The sequence below is a fragment of the Camelus dromedarius genome, chromosome 9 (assembly GCF_036321535.1).
Source record: "Camelus dromedarius isolate mCamDro1 chromosome 9, mCamDro1.pat, whole genome shotgun sequence".
NCBI lineage: Eukaryota > Metazoa > Chordata > Mammalia > Artiodactyla > Camelidae > Camelus > Camelus dromedarius.
In genome coordinates this window covers 21026828-21046559 of record NC_087444.1, presented here as the reverse complement: position 1 = coordinate 21046559, position 19732 = coordinate 21026828, and the positions used below count along the sequence as shown (strand labels likewise).

The following is a 19732-nucleotide window of genomic DNA, read 5'->3' as shown; positions in this document are numbered from 1 at the left end:
AACCTGGAAGAATAACCCTCCCAGACTTCAGACAACACTACAGAGCTACAGCAATCAAAACAGCATGGTACTGACACAAAAACAGACATATGGATCAGTGGGACAAAACAGAGAGCCCAGAAATAAACCCACAGACCTGCAGTCAATTAATCTTTGACAAAGGAGGCAAGAATATACAGTGGAGAAAAGACAGTCTCCAGCAAGTGTTGTTGGGAAAACTGGACAGCAGCATGCAAATCAACAAAATTAGAACACTCCTTCATACCATACACAAAATAAACTCAAAATGGCTTAGAGACTTAAATATAAGACAAGACACTGTAAATCTCCTAGAAGAAAATATAGGCAAAACATTTTCTGACATAAATTTAGCAATATTCTCCTAAGGCAGTCTACCCAGGCAATAGAAATAAAAGCAAAAGTAAACAAATGGGACCTAATTAAACTTAGAAGCTTTTGCACAGCAAAGAAAACTGTAATCAAAACAAAACAACCACCTACGGAATGGGAGAAAATATTTGCAAATGATGCGACTAACAAAAGCTTAATTTCCGGGATATTTAAACAACTTATACAATTTAGTAACAACAAAAAATACACTAATCCAAAAATGGGCAGAAGACTTAAGCAAGCAATTCTCCAATGAAGACATACAAATGGCTGACAGGCACATGAAAAGATGCTTAACATCATCAACTATCAGAGAAATGCAAATAAAAACAACAATGAGGTCACCTCACACCAGTCAGAATGGCCATGATTAAAAAGTCCACAAATGATAAATGTTGGAGAGCCTGTGGAGAAAAGGGAACCCTCCTACACTGATGGTGGAAATGTAGTTTGGTGCAGTCACTATGGAAAACAGTATGGAGATTCCTTAAAAAACTGAAAAAAAGACTTACCCTGTGATTCAGTATTCCCACTCTTGGGCATATATCCAGAGCAAACTCTAATTCGAAAAGATATATGCACCCCAATGTTCATAGCAGCACTATATACAATATCCAAGACATGGAAACAACCTAAATGTCCATCAACCTAAATGTCCAAGGACTGGATAAAGAAGTGGTGGTATAGTCATACAATGGAATACTACTCAGCCATAAAGAAGAACAAAATAATGCCATTTTCAGCAACATGGATGGACCTGGAGATGGTCATTCTAAGTGAAGTAAGCCAGAAACAGAAAGAAAAATACCATATGATAGCAGTCATATGTGGAATCTAAAAAAAGAAGACACTAATGAACTCATCTACAAAATAGAAATAGACTTGCAGACATAGTAAACAAACTTATGGTTACCAACGGGGATACAGGGTGAGAAGGGATAAATCTGGGAGTTAAAGGTGTGCAAATATTAACTACTATACATAAAACTAGATAAAAAATAAATTTCTTCTGTATAGCACAGGGAACTATATTCAAAATCTTATAATAACTTTTAATGAAAAAGAATATGAAAACAAATACAGAAAAAATAAATAAAATTCCTAAAGAATCAACAAAATAACTATTAAAACTAATAAACAAGTTCAGCAAGTTTGCAGGATACAAGTTCAATACCCAAAAAGGCAGTTGTGTTTCTATACTCTTGCAATGGATAAACTGAAAAGGAAATTAAGGAAGCAATTCACTTACAACAGCATCAAAAAGAATATAATACTTAGACACTACTGTCAGAAACTTTAAGACTCAAATAAATGGAAAGAAATATTCATGGATTAGAAAACAACATTGTTAAATGGTAATACTCTCAAAACTCATCTTCAGATTCGACACAATCCCTATCAAAATCCTAGCTGTCTTTTCTGCAGAAATTAATGGGCTAATCCCAAAAGTCACCTGGAAATGCAAGGGACCCAGAATAGCCAAAACAATGCTGAAAAAGAACAAAGTTTTTGAAGTTGCACTTCTTGACTTCAAATCTTACTACAAACTTACAGCAACCAAACAATGTGGTAACAGTATAGGAACAGACATAAGGATCAATGGAACAAAACTGAGAGTCCAGAAATAAACCCTAACATTCACAGTTAAATGATTTTTGACAAGTGTGCCAAGATAAGTCAATGGGGGAAAGAACAGACTTTTCAACAAATGCTGCTTCGACAGCTAGGTATTCACATGCAAAAGAATAAAACTGAATCCTTACTCCGCACCACACACAAAAATTAACTCAAAATGGATCATAGCCCTAAATGTAAGAGCGAAAACTACATAACCCTTAGAAGAAACCGCAGGTATAAATATTCACAGCCTTGGATTAAGGCAGTGCTTTTTTAGATATGACACCAAAAAACACAAGCAATCAGAAGAAAAAAATAGGTAAACTGGACTTCATCAAAATAAAAAACTTGAGTGCGTCAAAGGACACCACTGAGAACGTAAAAAGACTACCCACACAGTGGGAGAGAATATTTTTAAATCATACATCTTATTAAGGGACTTGTATTCAGACACTATGAAAACTTCACTAGTCAACAATAAAAATAACAAATAACTCAATTTAAAAACGGGCAAATATTTGAATAGACGTTTCTCCAGAGAAGATACACGTCTGACCGATAACTACATGAAAGACGCTCAACATCAACTGTCAGTAGGGAAATGCACATTGAAACCACGATGAAATACTACTTCGAACCCACGAGGTTAGCTATAATCAAAAAGATGGCGAATAACAGGGTGAGTGAGAAGGTGGAACACACTGCTGGGGGGAATGTAAAGCGGTGCAGCTGCTTGAGAAAACAATTCAGCAGTTCCTCAAAGAATGAGAGATACTGTATGATCCAGAACATTCCTAGATGAGAAATGAAAAGTTACATCCACACAAAAAACTTATATCCTAGTGTTTATATCAGCATATTATTACTCATAATAGCCAAAAGGTGGAAGGAATCTAAATGTCCATCAACTGATGAACAGTCACAGAAAAATGTGGTCCATCTGTACAATGGAATATCATTCAGCCATAAGGAGGAATGAAGAACTGACACAAGATATAACAGGAGGGACCGTGAAAACATTATGCTAAGTGAAAGAAGCCAGTCACCAAAGCCCACTTATATGAGCCAGATCGTATGAAATGTCCAGAAGAGGCAAATCTAGAGAGATAGAAAGTAGATTAGTGGTTGCCTAGGGGCTAGAGGTAGAGATGGGAGTGACCAATAATGAGCACAGAGTTTGTTTTTGCAGTGATTAAAAATGTCTGGAATTAGTGGTGATGTCTGCACAATATATATCTGTGAATATATTAAAAAAAAACACTGACAACAGTTTACACGAGTGAATTTTATGGTATGTTAACTGTATCTCAATAAAGCTGTTAGTAAAAAACAAACAAGCAGATGCAGAATGAAAGGTTTGTGTTTCTTCTGCTCTTTCCAAATCTAAGGGTTTAAATCAATATTTACTTTATATTAACCTAAAGGTTAAGAGACTGTTAGATGCCAGAATATTATTTCACTATACACTATAAAAGGTTATAATAATACAAACTAATGTTAGTAGAAAATAACTTTCACTAAAGCCTACTTTACATTTAATATAAATGTTAATAATTAAATTCAACAAATATCTTGCATTTGTTACACTGACTCAGTGCCTGGAGTTTCACAGATGAGTATTCATTTACACATTCAGAAATCTTTAGCTGGAACCCAGGGCAGATTTAGTGAAAATATTCAGTATTAAACTCACAAAGGATGATCCTTTGCTTTGATATTCTAAATAAGATTGAGGATCAAAAAATTTTAAATCATCTACCTGCTGCAACACACACACATACACAGACAGACTTGTCAGAGGAACTCAGATGAGTAAGAAACATTTCCATTTGAGAATATGTACCTATGCAATTAAAAAAGGTGGATCTTTCCACCTCATGGCATAAAAACATTTACTTACCAAAGCTAAAATAGGTTCAGAATAGACATAAAAATGCTCTTGTTTTAACTAACCTTCCCATAAATGAACACAACTCATAATTATTCTTAACAAAACAGGCTGACAGATGTATCCACCCACACTACCACAGCTCTGGAGTCTCGACTAATTAGAATCTTTTTCTAGTCCCAAAGCAAGGTGAGGCAGAAGGCTGGGAGCCTTGTCCCCTGTAAGGAAATACTGCTCTGGTAAGTTAGGCCAAGCACAGCACCTGTCACCTTCAGTCCTAGGGACCTCTAAGAGTAAAGCCAAGGGCTGGATAAGACTTGGATCTTAGTTCTGAATCTTCCACTTTGGGCAAATCATTTCACCCTCTGGAGGCTGAGTCCCTCTTCTCTTTATTTATACTTCATCATGTTCCCTAAAAGATGTGATGTAGGTGTGTTTCAGTTTATCTGTTAAAAAAGTGAGGGTCAAAAGGAGGGGTAGTATGTTCACACAAAAATTTGCATACAAATGTTCACAGCAACGTTATTCATAATAGTCAAGAACCAGAAACACTCAGATGCCCATTAGCTGATGAATGGATAAACAAAACATGGTACATTCACACAATGGAACATTATTCAGTCAGAAAAATGAAGTGCTGACAATTCTGCCTTAAATGCCACAGTACAAAAAAAGAAGAATGTGGTTTTTCTGCGTTTAATTTTTTTAAAAACAGTAATAGTGCTGGCAGCTGTGAGTTACATACATTTATGCAGAGAGAACGCAGTTTCCTATAGTTACAAAAAAAAAAAGTGTCAACACTTCCCAAGTATGCTGGGATTCCTAAACTCATTTTCTAATATAGAAAATGTGATATTTACTGGCCTTTTTTTTTTTTGCACTTCTCAAAACCAAAATGGTGTGTACATTTGATTCACATGTACTTAAAAATGTAAACTCTGCAGCTGAAAGAAAAGGTCCCCAATATTCAGATAACTATGTTTTCTTTTTCTGACTACATTATGGTGTTGATACGATCATTTATTTTATGAATGTTTTCTTTAAAGTACTGTTCTTTTTGACATTAAAGTTTTCATTGTACTACATTTTTCATATAAGACCAAATCCACTAGTGCCTTTTACAGTGTTTTTCCCTCTTAAAGGAGCCACTTAAAGAAGCGGCTATCATTTTGAATTTACACCCTGCCAAAGATAACATAGAAATTACACATATTTTCGTTCTTGTTAAAACTCTGTGAGCAACATTTAACAAGATATCATGTTAGATGGCTGGCATTCTCTGGGTACTAAATAAAAAGGCTACAATTTTCTAATGTTAAAAAAAAAAAAAGAACGAAGTACTGATAATGTTACAACATGGATGACTCTTGAAAACATAATGCTAAAGTGAAAAAGCCAGACACGAAGGCTACATATGAGATTCGATTTCTGTGAAATGTCCAGAATAGGCAAGTTTATAGAGACAGAAAGTAGATGACCAGTTGCTGGCGGATAGGAGGTTGGAGAGTTGGGGGCCGGAAGTGAAGGGTGTCAGCTAAGGGTGCAAGTTTTAATTAGATGCAATGAAAATATTGTACAGTTGATTGTGGTGATGGTCATGCACCCCCTGTGAATATACTGAACTATACATTTAAATGTGTAAATTGCATCTGAATTATATCTCAATAAAGCCGTTGGAAAAAAAATGAAGCCACTGGATCAAAACCCTAGGGTCTTTTCTAGCTCAGTCAATGATTCAACAGGGGTCCCTGCTCACCTGAGGTTTGGAAGTCTATCTCAATAGGATTGGAGAGACTGGTCGCTGCTTCCCGCCACAGGCTGCCCCTGACAGGAGACCAGGCCGTCACCACGCAGCGGTATAGCCCTGCATCCGAGACCTGAGTCTGGTACATTCGGTAGCGAAATTCATCTTCCTGCACTTTCTCTAACACCACACCATCAACCCGCGACGCATCTGTCCAATTCTCCAGCTTCACCACAGAATCCTGGTCCAGGGAGATGATGTACTTGGTTTCGTTGGGACTGGAGAGGTCCCCAACAGGCTTCTCAGCCGTGATGAGAACGGAGTAGCGTGGCGACTTAATATTTTTGGAAGACACTTTGCAAGTCATCTCAAACGTATTTCCTGCAGCAAAGAAAGGCTTTGGCTGCCTCGCCTTCACCACAAGCACGGAATCTGCAATGAAGCACCAGAAAGGGGTGATTTCTAACAGGATTAGCTAAATGGGTACGTATCTGAAAGCACAATGTCAAGGAAACAGGAATTTATTTGCAAACTGCCACACAATAGCATTTCAGACAATCTGGAAACCCAGAAAGAAAATCACGTGTACTGGTAAGCGGGCTGAACACCGCCACGCAGGAGGAAGTGGAGCAGTCTGAAATGATTTAGTGGGTATGAGGGAGGAGGGGATCGATGGGTGAGAATTTGGTTTTAAGGATTTTCAAGTCCTTGAGAAGTTTCACCCAGAGTGAGAATTTGGGAAGCTACTGGTGCCCCCAAGGATGTGAAGGAGAACTCGCTTCTAGCGACCTGGGGGAGACGTGGCTTCAGGCGATGCTGCTTGCCTCTCCCTCCTGAGGCTCCGCCGGGTACAGGCGAAGCACTGTTAGCTTAACCAGCCGGCTTGGAAGAGCAGAGCAAGGGAAAAATGGGTCCTCTCTCTGCTTAATCCTATGATGGTAATGTTACAGAAGAGGTGATCATTCCATTGATTGGGGCATCTGCTTGTAGATCTAGTCATTTCCTCAGAGATGCTGTTTGAACGTTTTGAACAAGTGCCCATGTCTGTCCTACCTTAAGGTTTAAGGGTGTTCCTCCCTGCCTCTCTGTCAAAAAAAAAATCCCTAAGCAAATACACATTAGAATTCATCAATATTATAATAATTCAATGTCAGGCACTTAAGAGGTACAGAAATATCTGTTGAATGGATGGGCAAAAGAATTAAGCACATCCTTTTTATCCTTTAATGAGATAATTCTAGAATCCATCCAGTTATAAAATAAAATTATGTTGGGTTTTTTGGGGAACAGCTGTTCCACCAAGCCTATCAGGAGCACACATATGTTAGGGTGTCTCTCCAGAGTCGCTGACTCCTGAGGGTCCACTGAGCCGTTCACATTCTTTCTTGGAATTCAAATTTGTGAGATTAGAAGAAATAGCCAAAGGTTAAAGAGATAAAAATAAGTCCAAAAACTAGGTCTGAAGGCAGTCTAATGTTGGAGGGTCAGGAAAATGAAGAGAAACCAACAAAGGAGGCCAAGAAGAAGAGCTACAAGGCTGGAGAGAAGCCCACAGAGGGTGGTGTCCCACAAGCCAAGGAAAAACCAAAGTATTTCCAAGAAGAGGAAATGATCACCAGTGTTAAATCCTGCTAAATCAGGCAAGATGACTAACAACTGGGTTTTGCCATATGTCCATCTCTAGAAATTATAACATGAGCAGTGGTGTGGGGAGGGTGGGGAGCCAGGTTAGAGCAGATTAGAGAGAACAGGAGGAGAGAACCCAGAGACACCGAGTACAGACAAATCAAATCCTTTGGCCGTCAAAGGAGAAAAACAGAAATGGTGGACAAAGAGAGTGGGGACCAGAAAGATGGAGGGGGAAATGAGATCAAGGTTAGTTCAGCTTTAAAAAACAAAACAAAACAAAACAAAACAAAACACAAGAGGTCTAACAGGACGTTAATAGGCCAACGGGAAACTGGGAGTGATCTAGAAAGATGGGAGTGTGTTCAGAGGACAGACTGCTTGGAGCTGAGGATGGAGGGCTCTCAGTTATCAGAAGTGAGACGTCTAACGTAGGGTGTGAGCTTGGGAGAGAACAACCCAAAGTGGACAAAGATCATGATGACTAGAGAGGAGGGCACGGGTGGAGAATGATTAGGGTTCTCAACCTTGGATGCACAGGAGAACAATCCTGGGAGTATCTAAAAATTCCAGTGCCCAGACTGCACATAACCTCACGCCAATTAAGACAGACTCTGGTGGGACTCCAGCATCAGTATTTTTTTAAAGCCTCTTGCATGATTCCAGTGTGCAGCCAATGTGACCCCATGCCGACACAGTGGAGCCAGCAAGAGAGGAGGAGTGCTGGAGAGAGTAGTTGTGAAGCCAGAGTGAGCATCTTTACACAGCGAGTGAGGAGGACCCAGGAGTCGACAGGTGACAGTAATGGAAGGAGGTGGAAGGATCCGATGACAGGAGAAGATGTGTTCAGGAAGGAGGGAAAAGGGTCTGGAGGCTGCAGTGGGGGACCAGGCGGGCACCTGCCCCATCCGGGCCCAGTGTGGGAAGAAAACACCACCACCCCGAAAGGCTGCAGGGGCAGTGGTGCCTTTGAGGAGAGCAAGGTTGGCCATGCTCACTGTGAGAAAAAGAAAGGAGCATTTAGAGATGAGGTCAGGAAATGGGAGATTCTGCTAAATTCTAGAGGGCCCTTTGTGGGGTTTGGGGATATCGGGGGGGGGGCAGTGAGGCACCAGAAATGTGGAGAGGGCCGTATGGTGCTTCGCCCTGGGGGCATGGAGGAGGACCGAGGGGGCCCGGGCTTCCTGGGCTGATGGATTAGACCGGGATAAAACAGCTGACAAGGCTGACGTCCCAAGGTAGACAGCGCTCTGAGCGTTCAGACGGAGATGCATCAGAGAAACTGTTTACCTTAAGTTCTTGTCAGCTCTCCCGAGAAACAATCTCTCTGAATGGGTGACTGGCCGCTCAGAGTAAGATGCCCACTCACTCTGGGGCATCTCTGGTGCCCGGACATACCCCCAAAGGCCTGTGCAAAGTTTGGCCTAAGATCACACAGCTAAGCCACAGTGTCGACAGCTTACCCCAGGCAGGCTGTGCACTCCCACCAGATGACCTTCTACCACCGGCCAAGCCCCAGCCCTCTCGTTAGGACTTACCTTCTCGGCGTCATCATTGCTAAGGGGCTGGTTCATGCTGTGGATGAGAAACAGTCACTTGAGCGTGCATTCCTTGGACTCTGAGCATAAAGGGAAACCCGCAGGGTGACCGTGCATCTGAAAGTGCACCGTGGGATGACTTAAGTCAAAACCAAACAACGTTTATAAACAAGAATAAAGCGTCTACCTTCTGATGCCCAAAATATGTTGACCGGTTTGGAGAAGACATCCTTGCTCTTCACCCAGCTGTCGTTACGCTGTTTGGTCCAGGCAGACACAACACAGTAATAACTGCCCCTGTCTTCCTCTGTAGTCCTTTGGATTCGGAAATTGAACGTGTCTGTATGTTCCTTAGAAAAAATGAAGTCTCCGTCCTGGGCCCGTTGCTTGCTCCTCTCTCCGTACTTCAGCGTCCAGTCCCCGTTCATGACTGCCAGGAGCTCGCTGGCCACCACCTCATCACTGCGCCGGTTCATCCGGTAATACCAGGACACCGTGAAACGGACGCTCGCCTCCGCGTTCTTCATGTCCACTATCCGGCATTCCAGCGCCGTGAGGTCGTCTGAAAACTCGGCGACCTTAGAAGCATTCAGGTACACCTGATACTCTGGTTCTGAACAAGAGAGAGGGGCCAGGATTTAAAGAAAAAGAAAAAAATTAGAGCTACATACCAGGAATTAGCAGGAGGGATGAGACAAGCACCACTCCTGTCCTGACAAGTGAATGCCCGCCTGCTGACTGCAGCAGCAGGGAAAGGTCTTTGCGTGGCCCGGGGAGGGTCCTGTAAGAGCGCGTTATTGCAAAACTTGTGAACGCTGCCCCCACGATGCCCCTCAAGATCACCCTGCCAGGCCAGAAGCCAAATGTCCCCAATGAGAGTCTTGATCTGTCAGGTTGGGGTCAGCTGTCAGTTTCCCCAGGAGGTTGGAAGCTTCTAAGAAGAATCTCTAAAGAAGCTTGGTGTCCATGCACAGCTAAGATTTTCTCTGGCCGGCCAGGCAGTGCCCAGAGACCTCCAAAGTGCCAGTGGGGCAGCACTGGAAAACCCCACCCTGGAGCACACGCTAGCACTGGCCAGACAGCCAGCCGTGGCTCGGGTTCCCACCATCTGGGGCTTTGCCCCAAACGCAAGGCCCCCAGGTCACCATCTCCCCCGTGTATTCTCACCCTCAAACTCCCCAAATGATATTCTTTTCGCTAACACATGGAACTCTCATTCAGTTCCACTGGCCTTGAAGACCGCTCACCGTGGTCCTGGCTGGAGTAAAGCCCGCTCACTATAACCACCCTGCTTCCTGCCAGGCACAAACTCTGATGGGGCGGGAGGTGGGTGAGGAGTCCATGCTCTCCCAGAATCCCCACTGCCACCGTCACAGTCCTGTTATTTTTCACTTGTATTAAAAAACCCTGTATCAATTCAATCCATTCCTGCAACTCCACATTTCAAGGCCTCCCTCCACACTTGCCCAGGAACTGGCATGGGGACACTTTCGCTGCTTCCTTTTCCCCATCGCCACCCCTTACACATGCCACACCTCATGATTCGAAGTTCTCTGGTCACCAGTCTGGCATCACCGTGGTGACTGGTTTGCAGTGGCCTCTCCTCTTAACAGCCCTGCAAACTTGCATTCATTCTTCACTGTCACCTCCTCGGTGTCCCCTTCTTGGGCACCCAGAGTGTGACACCCTTCCTCTCTTTCCCAGAAACCATGTAGGTACTATTGCGTTGCAGTCATGCCACTCTGTTATTACTCCTTGCTTAAAGGTCTTGTCCCCAAGCTCCAAATATGCAGCCTTGCATGCAGTAGTCACTCAATAAACGTTTGCTGCCTTGGTGCTAACAACGTTTAGAAAAGGCTGCATTTTTCTCTGGTAGCACTTTGCCTGCTAGGGGACAAATAATTCTACCTGACCACAGAACTTCCCATTTGCCAACACTATATTCACATCATCTGCATCAAACAGTTCAGTTTTACTTAATGTTGCTTTTATTCATGACTCACACAAATTATAAACTGCTGAGGTCAAGCAACTGTACTTTCATGATTTACATTTCTGATGAAACGTGTAACATCACGACTTCCCCAAGAATGATTCAGTGGCCAGGAAACGGAAAGAACCCAAAATCCTAACTCCCTCAAATGTCATCTTCACAAGGATTTAACTGCACGCGAGGCTGGACCCTGTGCCGTACAAAGTTACACCCGCCCGGCTCTGCCTGCCCAGGAGAGCGCACCCTCAGTGACGTGGGCGCTGTAGAGAAAGACACTAGAGCGTTGTCAGCCACCTTGTTTCACAGGGGAAGCTGCACAGCTGGGGAGTCTCCTGCCCCTGGGCCGAGTGTGAACACACACACCGCCTCTCCAGCAACTGCAGTGGAACAAACACTGAAACGTATTTATATCCTCATGTGTAGAAGCCAAGATTACCCCACATCCAGGGTCTCAGCCCCTTCCCTCATGTCAGATTTTGGCATAGCAAGCAGGGTACAGACAAGGACAAGCACGTCTATTTCACGTGGAAAGGACAGACTTGAACTGCTGTGCGTACACAAGACCACCCCCGCTCTGACCAGTCAGGACCAGCCGGGATCACCACAACATCGAGTCCTCACGAAGCAGCAGCAGCCGGTTCCACTCCGAGTACAACTCGAACACCCTCCACATGTGTCACCACGATAACCTGACCAATAGACTGTGAGGCAGCAAAGAGCAGTGGTGAGGAGCCGGGGGTGTGTCTGAAAGCCAGACTGTGTCTGAATCCTGGCTCTGCTGTTACCTGCTGTGTGATCCTGGGCCAATTACTTAACCTCTCTGGTGTCTCATCTGTAAAAATGGGGAGAACAACAGCAACTACCTCCCTCATAATATTATTGTGAGGATTAACAGTTAAAATATATGCGGAAGTGCTTAGACTGGGGCCTGGTACGTGTGCATGTATGAATGTATGTACGCACGGGTGTGTGTATGCATGTGCATGTATGTGTGTGTGTGTTGGCAGACGTGGGTGGGAGTGAGATGAATAGGGTTGCGAACGTGCTTATCTTGAGATGCCATGAGAGACCAAGTCAAGAAGCCTAGAACACAGCCCGGTGCCAGTGTTTGAGCCTGAGTCTAAGGACAGATTGGGGCCAGAGAAGGGAGTGGACACCCCCCCCCCCACATACCCACACACACCCACACACACAGCTAAAACCTCACTCCAAATGAGCCAAATCAGCTCCTCCTTCTCTAACTTTCCAACCAGGGCTCCTGTCACCACACTCCCATCACTGATTCCCTAAGACTCCACTCATGAAAGGCACCCCATCTCCCACTCTCCACTCAGATGGTTCCTGAGGCCCCAACTCTACCTCCTCAGGGTCTCTTCCCATTCTCCGACCCCAGGCCTCACACACAGCAGGTGCATGAAAACCTCACGACCACCCTCCTCATCCTGGCCCTCTGCCTCCAGCCAGGACTATTATAACGACCTTCCAACCCGCCTCAGGGCTCACACCACCACAAAGTCATCTGCTCAAGAAGCCTCCCATAGCTTTTCCTCTTGCCTACCGAGCTAAGAACACACTCCCCAGCCTGGCATTCAAGGGTCTGCATCGTGTGAGTCTAACCCCTTTGTCCAGCCCCACTGCCCGCTGCCTTCTTGTGTACAATCTAGACTCCATTCCGATAGCACCTGTCACCATCCCTTTGTCACTTCCTCTGCCTTCTTCCCAATGTTGCCTGTGCCTCAGCTCCTGGGACACCTGCTCAATAGGGTGCTGAGTAAATGACTGAATAGATTCTCCCATTCTACCCCCTCCTCTACCCCCGGATGGATCTGTTTAAATTTATGTATCCAAATTTAGAAAAGGGAGAGCAGGGGGAGGTTACAGCATGTGTGCATCTAGTTATAGGAATTCCAGCTTGACACAGGAGGAAAATGTCTTCATTGCCTGGTCGGTCTCCTTGTTCTCTGTTAAAACTAAATGTTAGGCCCCTCAAAGGAGGATCCTAAAATAAAGACAAACAAGTGGATTCTCGGTGATCTAAAGGATCCACCAGCCTTGGAGGTCGGATGGGACTTAACACTCCTAGAAAATATATAATTCCACTACGCCAGAATGGTAGGCGTGTGCGTGCTTCTTATTTCTTTTTTGTTTTGATGCGTGTGTGGAAATCTTCCTTTATTGCTGTTTCACGATTTAAAAAATTGTTGGCAGTGACTGGGCCTGTTCCTCAAGGTCCATTGTGCACAGACATCTCCCAGGTCGCCTCTCCTTAACAGAGGAGGCCTCCTTTGAACTCAGCAGCCTGTCCCACCTCTGCTTCTCATTCAGCAAACGTTCACAGAGACCCGACCGCCCACCAGGTTCCCTGCTCTCGAAGGATTTTACTTGAACACTGCCTTGAACTTTAGTTACAGATCTGTCTGTCTTACGGACCTTGTACAGGGCTCTTTGCAGGGTCAGGGACAGCCTGCTTTCTTCATCTGCATGTGCTGTGCGTGCAGTGCCTTGTACATGAAAGACATTAACACACTTGCTGAATTGGACTAAATTTAATATTTTGCATTAAAAAATGCTCATTTTCGGTACAAGCATTCCACTACTGATTACTGCTATATTCTGCTTGATCTCATCAAGAAATCAGCTAAGAACGCAATGGTGGTTATGTTTAAAAAATGCTTATCAGTTAAAGATGCATACTAAAGTATTTAATGGCAAAATTACATGATGTCTGGGATATGTTTTAAATTCTTCCAGAAGTGGGGACGGGTATACAGCTCAGTGGTAGAGCACATGCTTAGCACACATGAGGTCCTGGGTTCAATCCTCAGTACCTCTGTTAAAAAAAAAAAGAAAGAAAGAAAAGAAAGAAAGAAACCTAATTACCTCCTCCCCCCTCCAAATTCTTCCAGAGGGAAAAGGGTGGAGGGAAAGGTGGGAAAAAAGAGAGAGGGACACTGGTGTGCGTGTGCCTGTGCGTGTGTGTGTCTACCTAGGCAAAGGAAGAGAGATGAAATATGATCAGCAAAATATTGACAACTGAAGCTGGTGGTTTTTCCTACAAAAACAAACAACCCACCCACGCTGTAAGCCCTTTCACAGAATACTGAGGTCGGGCTAAGGCACCACATCCCTAACATTCCGAGAAACAAGGATCTGCTCCCCAGTCTGGCTCCCAGGGCGCCCTGCTCACACACCCGCCACCTCCTGGAGCTGCAGCCTCCCCCAACGCGAACCTCACCCCCACCCTCACTCCCACCAAGAAAAGACTTTTATTTTTGGAATATGGGTCATTAAACTCCTTTGCTGTAACTTGCAGGACAATGAAAATGCTCAGGATCATTGGCTAATTTGTGAAAGCGGGTATTTTGTGCCTACTGTGTGCAGGGACATGAACTGGGGGTTTCAGGTTACTTCCTTCTTTTCGTCTCACAACCATTCTACAGGGAAGGTGCAATGATACTAATACCTGGCTTTTACAGAGGGCTTCCTGCATGCCAGGGACCATGCTACGCACTTGCCTTGCATTCTCGTTGAATCTTCAGAACAGCCTGATGAGACAGGTACTGTTTTCAGGTACATTTCCTAAACGGGAAAAACAAAAACAAAACCGAAGCCCAAAGGAGGTAAGTTCAAAGACGGAGGCCTTGCACGGTGTGTGGGAGTAGAATTAAAGGAGAGGCTTTGGCTCCATGGCCTGGCTCCCACTAGGGCCAAATTGCACAACCTCATCACACACCCAGTCCTTAATGCTTTCTCAAAACTGGCTCCATCCCAGAAGACAAGGGCGATGATAACAGCTGAGACACTAGTCCTGAACTGTACAGCAGGGCCACGTTCTAATACCCCCTGTGAAGCTTAGTTAACATGGTAGAGCTAATCAGACGGACAGGCTGCATGCACAAGTGAGGGGAAACTGGGGGAAGAGCGCCCTTGTTTCTGCTGAGGCCGAGTTTCTTCTCTGGAATTGGGCAGGTGCTTTAGAGGCAGCTGAGCAAGTTGACTAATTACCAAAGAGTTGCCGCAATTGTCATTTGTATGTAACAATTAAATATCCTCTAACATTTAAACAGGGAAGGCTGTAGATAAGGAGCTGTTATTTTGGGGGGCACTTTACCCCACTTCGTAGAGCCATTAATGAGGCTATATTCAGCATGAGTGATTTCAGAGCAATGAAGATAACTTTATTTGAATGGGACACTCATGCCGCACACCTAAAGTGACATTCATGCCGGTTTTTCTTTCTTCACCCTCATTCACTTAGCCTAGGGGAGGAGGAGAACGTTGTCAAAGTTGGGGGCAGAGGCAAGAAAGGGGCTTGGTGTAGTCAGCGCGTCCCCTCCTCCTTGGACACATGCACACTGGTTCTCCATGCCCGAAGATACCCCTATGCTTATTTGGTTAAGAACTTGGTGGGGAAGAGCATGTTCTATGTGGATTCTCCCCTCAAAACATGGATAAATCACCATGGCCACCATGGAAACGCGTAGAGAACTTAAGTGCCAGGCACTACGCTAAGGACTTTATATGCATTATCCCACCAAGCCAAGATAACCAAAGCCCGGAAACCTTAAGCGACACACCCAAGATAACATGCTTAGACAGTGGTGGAGCTTCTGCCTTCAGAGATAACCTGGGACAGACAGTTGCCCATAAAATTCTGCAGATCTAAATCTCACCTTTTATAGATGGCAAAGAACTCGGAAGTCTCTACCAAGCACTTAGCAGATTAACAGCTCCTTTTAAAGAAAAATAATTACCTTCCTCGCTGGCACACTGCTGGAAGTGGGGACGGTCCTCTAGTGGGGAAGAATGCAAATCAGGTTCTTAAGCCTGAATAGCAGAACTCAGCTCTGCCTCCTCCTGCCCTTGTATCTGAAGCCTGTAGAACCCTCTCCAATTAACACCACAGAAGTCTGGGACTTCAGGCGGAGAGCTCAACCGTGAACCGATTAGTATCCAACTCTTGCCAAGGGCTCATTTAAGACATCTGATAGCAGAGAGAGATGGCTTAATATGCAGATTAACCAGCCACTCCTCCAGATTCTCTACAGTTTTAGCCATATACTAAATTTGATCAACACAAAGCAACTTTTGTCCTCCATAGTAACTCAGCTTCTTACAAAACCTCCTTCACACTTAAGATTTATTCCCTCAGTTTTTTTAGGAAGTGGATATAAGAAACATCCATGTAAACAATCACTTAGAGCCTTTTGTAAAAGAACAGTTGAAAGCACTGTCCATTATGTTATCCAGTGCCCCTTAAATAAAAAAGCACACGCTAAATTCAGTGCCAAGAAAAAGTTTGTCTCTTTTGTTTGTTTTCCTTCATCAGAGGAGAACTGTATAATCACATCTCTTTTTGCCTCGACTCTTCAAAACTTCAGAGGCAAATTCAGTGCTCAAATGCAGTAACTAATTCATCCCAACCATCTTGCAATATCTATTCTTTGATTTTTTTCTTTTTACCCCTTTTGATCTTGATTTTATTTTTATGTCTCCTGCTTTAAATTGGGCTTCATTTTGCAAGCCAACTTAAGTCCTCTTTTTCCCTTCAAAAGTAGGACATACATCCTAAGTAAAAGAGGCTTTTTCTTACCCTCTGAAAAAACCATAGTCCTCCCAGCTACTTACTACGAGTCCTCTTGGACCTGACAGACCCATTCATGTCACTGCCCGATCTGTCTGGTTTACACGATGCAACATGAAAAGACGCCAGTCAGTTTTAACCCCTCATCTACTCAGTGCACCAACCCCAAGCAAACAAGGACAAGAACAACCTAGCTTTCCGTTTCAGGAGTGCAGCTGATTCCCAAAACCGAAACTGCTTCCACAGAAGATGACGATACTTAGGAGAGACTCCACTTAAGATGAAAATACTTGGGACAGACTTGACCCAGGGCCATAACGCGCCCTAAACCAACCTAAACATTTCTTCTGAAATAAAAGAAACAAGCACTAACCACTGCGTAGATTCTATCTTCCAAAGATGACTGCAGGAAGGTTTCCCATCCCACATGCCCTCGTGCAATGTGACCTTGCGACTCTCCCATTAAGAGATGGGGTCTCTATCCCTAACCCCTTGAACTTGGACAGACTCTGTGACGGCTCTGACCAATGGAAAACAGCAGACGTGCACTGTGCCAGTCCTAAGGATAGCTTTTAACTGGCAGGGTGCTTCCACATCCTGTATCTTGGCAGTCAGCCACCAGGTAAGAAGCGTGACTGTTCTGAGAAGATAGCGCTGTGAGAAGCCCAAGCCATGTGGTGAGGGCCTGGATGAGATGCCATGTGGGGACAGGGAGAGAGGCTCTGGAACATGGTGGCACGTGCATGAGAAAGCCATCTGGAAGGGGATCCCCAGCCCTAGCTGTCCCAGCTGTCACCATGTGCAATGGAGATGAACTCCGCTGAGTCCCTCCCTAATTCCTGACCCTCAGAATTGTAAGCAAAATGAAGATCAGTAGTTTTCAGATGGGGACTGGGACAGTATCTCATTCACAATGTTGTTGTGGGGATCAAGTATTTAATGCATTAGAGCCCTTGGCCCAGTTCCAGGCACTCAGTAAGTGTTCAATAAACGATAGTTACTATTTTTAATCTGTCAAGTAGCAAAATTGAGCGTTTTGTGTAATACCTGCATAGAGAACCAGCTTTCTCAGGAGCTCTTTTGTGACAACATCCCACAGTCACACAACATAAGAGGACCTATATAAATAGAGTACTTGGCAGGTCACCTGTTCTCCTGTCACCTCTCAGTTACCTCCAGGGAGGTCCTGGAGAAAGGTCCACTGCTGTACTTGTGCCCGACTTGCCACCTGACAAGAGTCCAAGGAGCTATAATGTTGTGAGTCATAGAGACAGGGATGGAGGAGTGATTTAAGAGGAAGAAAGAAGCAAAAAAAAAAAAAAAACCACCAAAAAAACCCCAAAAACAAAAAACCACTTACACTCCTGGTAGGTTTCCATGTGCAATATCTCTGAATATTCTGAGTTGAGCATTATTGCTTTCTTTGCAATTCTTCTTTTCCTATGCACATATTTTAACACTAGCCATGTGTTGGTGCTGGCTTATCTACCCATCCAGCCAATGTTTAGTGAGTGCCCATTCCATGCAAAGAACTGGGAGAGATGTGGGATCTGGGGACTTAGATCAGCCAGGGGAAAGCACACTGATGGCTTTCATGACAACAGTGCTGGATTCTGAGGATAATAACTGAGCCTTTTCCCACAATTTAGTCTCTTGATTTCCTTCCACTCTCCGGAGAACAGCCACCAACAAATCCCTTCCAGCTAAAAGAGCCCACTCCCTCCCAGAGCTCCCCTCCAATTTCCTGACAGTTCCTGCATCTCCCCCGGGGTATGCTGGGATCAATGCATGAGTACTTCAAAGAGGCCCTCAAATTGGAGTGCAGGCAGCACTTTTTAAAAAAAAAAAAAACAAAAAAACCCCAAAAAACTCTTGAGCTGTGATTCTAGGTTGGCAGGGGAGGGGTGCCGAGAGTCAGGTCTGGGATCTGACAGCCCCGCACGATGCACAGAGGATCAGGGCTATGAGACACATTCAGCTCCAGAGATGAAAACTCTTCTTTCGGTGCTGACAACATCTGTTTTATTTTGAAGGTTGCTAAGGAGAGTTCTAGCTGGGCTAACATTGTTCCAGTTCAGTGCTTCACAGTGAGTCTCTCACACAGGGTTCAGAGGACTGGAATAAAAGCTCGCCAGGTAAACCCTGCTCCTTTCACTTTGCAGATATCAAAGAATCACTTTGCTACCAGGGATGACGAACACCCTGCCTAGTCTCGCTCTGAACTGGACGTACTCTCTGCTCATTCTCTTATTACTCTTCTTCTCCCTGCCCCCTCCGTCCCCACTTGCCAACTCCCCATCTTGGCCAAATAAAGGCTTATTAGGGAGAGACAGACAGTGAATGTGCCGCTAACCCGCGAGATTTCAATGCAGAGACAAGAGCTGAGCGTGAGCTGGGGCTCACGGCGGGAGGACGCTCAGCATCACACGAAGGAGGAAATGATTTCCTAACCTTTAAAGATCTGTTTTACTCCTAACAGAGCAATGCCAAATGCCTTCATGTGGGCTCAGAACACTCAGCAGACAGTAGACATGAAGCTGAAAACAAGGAAGAGGTTGACCAGCAATCCCATCTCCATCTTCGCCATAACGGACGTGGGAAGCCAAGTTCTCTCCACTCCACTGGGCCCCATCCTGTCTAAGTTTACTTGCGATTAATTACAAGATGGTAACAAAATTAAGAAAACTCAGCCCTGGAAGGCAAGCATTAAAGAAAATAAGAGATAGGGAAGATGGGAATGTAAAAAAAAAAAAAAGATACAACAATGACCTTCACATATGTGACAAGTTGCTATAACACAGGTGGCAATGTGGTCAACAGTTGAGGGCCACTTTGCTCTGCCCCTGGGAATCGTACACGGGGAGAGAGCCCACCAGAAGAGCGAGGGAAGCAGGAAGGCCCCTACATTTAATGGATATCTGTAAAAAAAAAATTAAAAAAAAAATCATTTTGGGACTCCAGGACATTGAGTGAAGAAAACAAGTTTCATGAACTGGAGGGATTCTTTTTCTTCACTGGGCTTTAGGAAAGCACCAGCTCCTGCCAGACAGTCCCCAGGAGTCTAGGAAAAGGAAAGGAAGAATGGCAGTGTTCTCCCTCCAACAAAGATCCTTCAAACAGCCATTCAGCAGGGCCCCTGACCCTGCAAATCTCGACAACAAAAGGAAACTATATCCTCTCAAATGAGGGTATTGAGACAACTGAGGCCACATTATCTAAATGTTTCCCTTGCCTGCCAGATTCTATTTCAGCCAGTTTTGTTTCACCTCCTCAGCTTGGGATCTATCCAGGTGACAGTATGCTTCTCCTGATATCAAGAACCCCAAATACTGCAAAACACACAGCACCCTGA

At 44.4% G+C, this 19732-nt stretch overlaps 1 protein-coding gene across 1 annotated transcript in view; it reads right to left on the bottom strand.

Annotated features, from left to right (window-relative positions):
• PTGFRN (prostaglandin F2 receptor inhibitor) overlaps positions 1–19732 on the bottom strand; it is a 70917-nt gene that overhangs the window by 12425 nt on the left and 38760 nt on the right. The window contains exons 5-6 of the mRNA XM_031457894.2: positions 8991–9416; positions 5652–6071 (exon numbers count right to left, since the gene is read on the bottom strand). Coding sequence (XP_031313754.2) covers positions 5652–6071; positions 8991–9416 — 846 coding nt within the window. The remainder of the gene's footprint in view (positions 1–5651; positions 6072–8990; positions 9417–19732) is intronic.